At 36.5% G+C, this 1,160-nt stretch overlaps 1 protein-coding gene across 1 annotated transcript; it reads right to left on the minus strand.

Moving 5' to 3' along the window:
- Positions 1-10: 10 nt before the first annotated feature.
- LOC113344086 (glyceraldehyde-3-phosphate dehydrogenase 2, cytosolic-like) lies at positions 11-1,150 on the minus strand (the record flags this gene model as incomplete). The annotated part of the gene is made up of 3 exons (XM_026588132.1): positions 1,086-1,150; positions 503-718; positions 11-58 (listed from the first exon to the last, which is right to left on the minus strand). Coding segments are annotated over exons 2-3 (258 nt in total), but the record flags the coding sequence as incomplete, so codon positions are not given.
- Between the last annotated feature and the right edge of the window lie 10 nt (positions 1,151-1,160).

Raw genomic sequence — 1,160 nt, forward strand, 5'->3', positions numbered from 1 at the left:
AACCCAGCGCATTTCTACTGCACCTGGGAGAAGAAATGATAACCTTCTTGGCTCCACCCTGGATCATCAAGCAATCAAACAATGTTTTCAAATCAGAGCAGGCCGGAGCAGGGTCTATCAATAACCAACAAATGAAAAGCTTAAACTCCAGCTAGACTTGTCCAATAGATAAGAACCTATCTAGAATCAGAACAAACTTAATCTCCATATGCACAAGAAATCAAGGTGACTGAATCTCAGATACCCAAGATGACAAAGTCTCTTAAGTACAGCCTATGCATTGTGATGATGATGCCAAAATGAATAACCATTGCTGCTTGCCACCTAAACTGGGCAGTATAATGTTCCCCTTATCATTTACTATGATATTTATTAGACAGATAAATCTGCTCATTATGTACCAAGACTCTAGATATATGCCAACAACAAATAAATATTATATATTATATTTCTGAATAAGAGTGCCAAAGTATAAAATAAAGAGCATGGGATAATATCAAACCTTCAAATGAGCAGCAGCTTTGTCCTTCTTAGTGAACATTCCAGTTGACTCAACAATGTATTCAGCTCCAGTATCATCCCATGGGATCTCCTCAGGGTTTGTGCAACTAAAGACTGCAACTTCCTTCTCACCGAAGAGGAGAGTCTTAGTGTCCTTAACCTTGAGTTCATGGTGCTTCCATTGACCGTGGACATTGTCGTACTTAAACATGTATGTCTGCAAACACAGAAACCACCATTAACAAACACAGAATAATTACTAAACTAAGAATAATAATCCCATCACAGTAACAAGATTCACTGTATAATCAATTCTATCAAAGCCTCATTAGCTAAAATTTACAGATAAAGTAGACGAGTAAAAATCAAAAAATTCTGGAGAATTACAGAGTTCAAACTTGGATTCTCCATATGACCATCAATATAAATCCGAACATGAACCAATTCCTCAAAACTTCCTTGTTTTTCAACATCCAAAATAACCCTCGGAAATTCAAAAGAATCACAGAACAAACCTAGGATTCCGAAAAAATTGATCAAACAAACACTAAATGATACAGATTAGAGAGTTAGGTTTTTGGAACCTGAGCTTGACAAGCGCCTTCATCAAATTTTGGTAACAAATCATTCAGATGTGAGTGAAGAAGGTAAGATAGATC

This window comes from Papaver somniferum, unplaced genomic scaffold (genome assembly GCF_003573695.1).
Source record: "Papaver somniferum cultivar HN1 unplaced genomic scaffold, ASM357369v1 unplaced-scaffold_7199, whole genome shotgun sequence".
Lineage (NCBI taxonomy): Eukaryota > Viridiplantae > Streptophyta > Magnoliopsida > Ranunculales > Papaveraceae > Papaver > Papaver somniferum.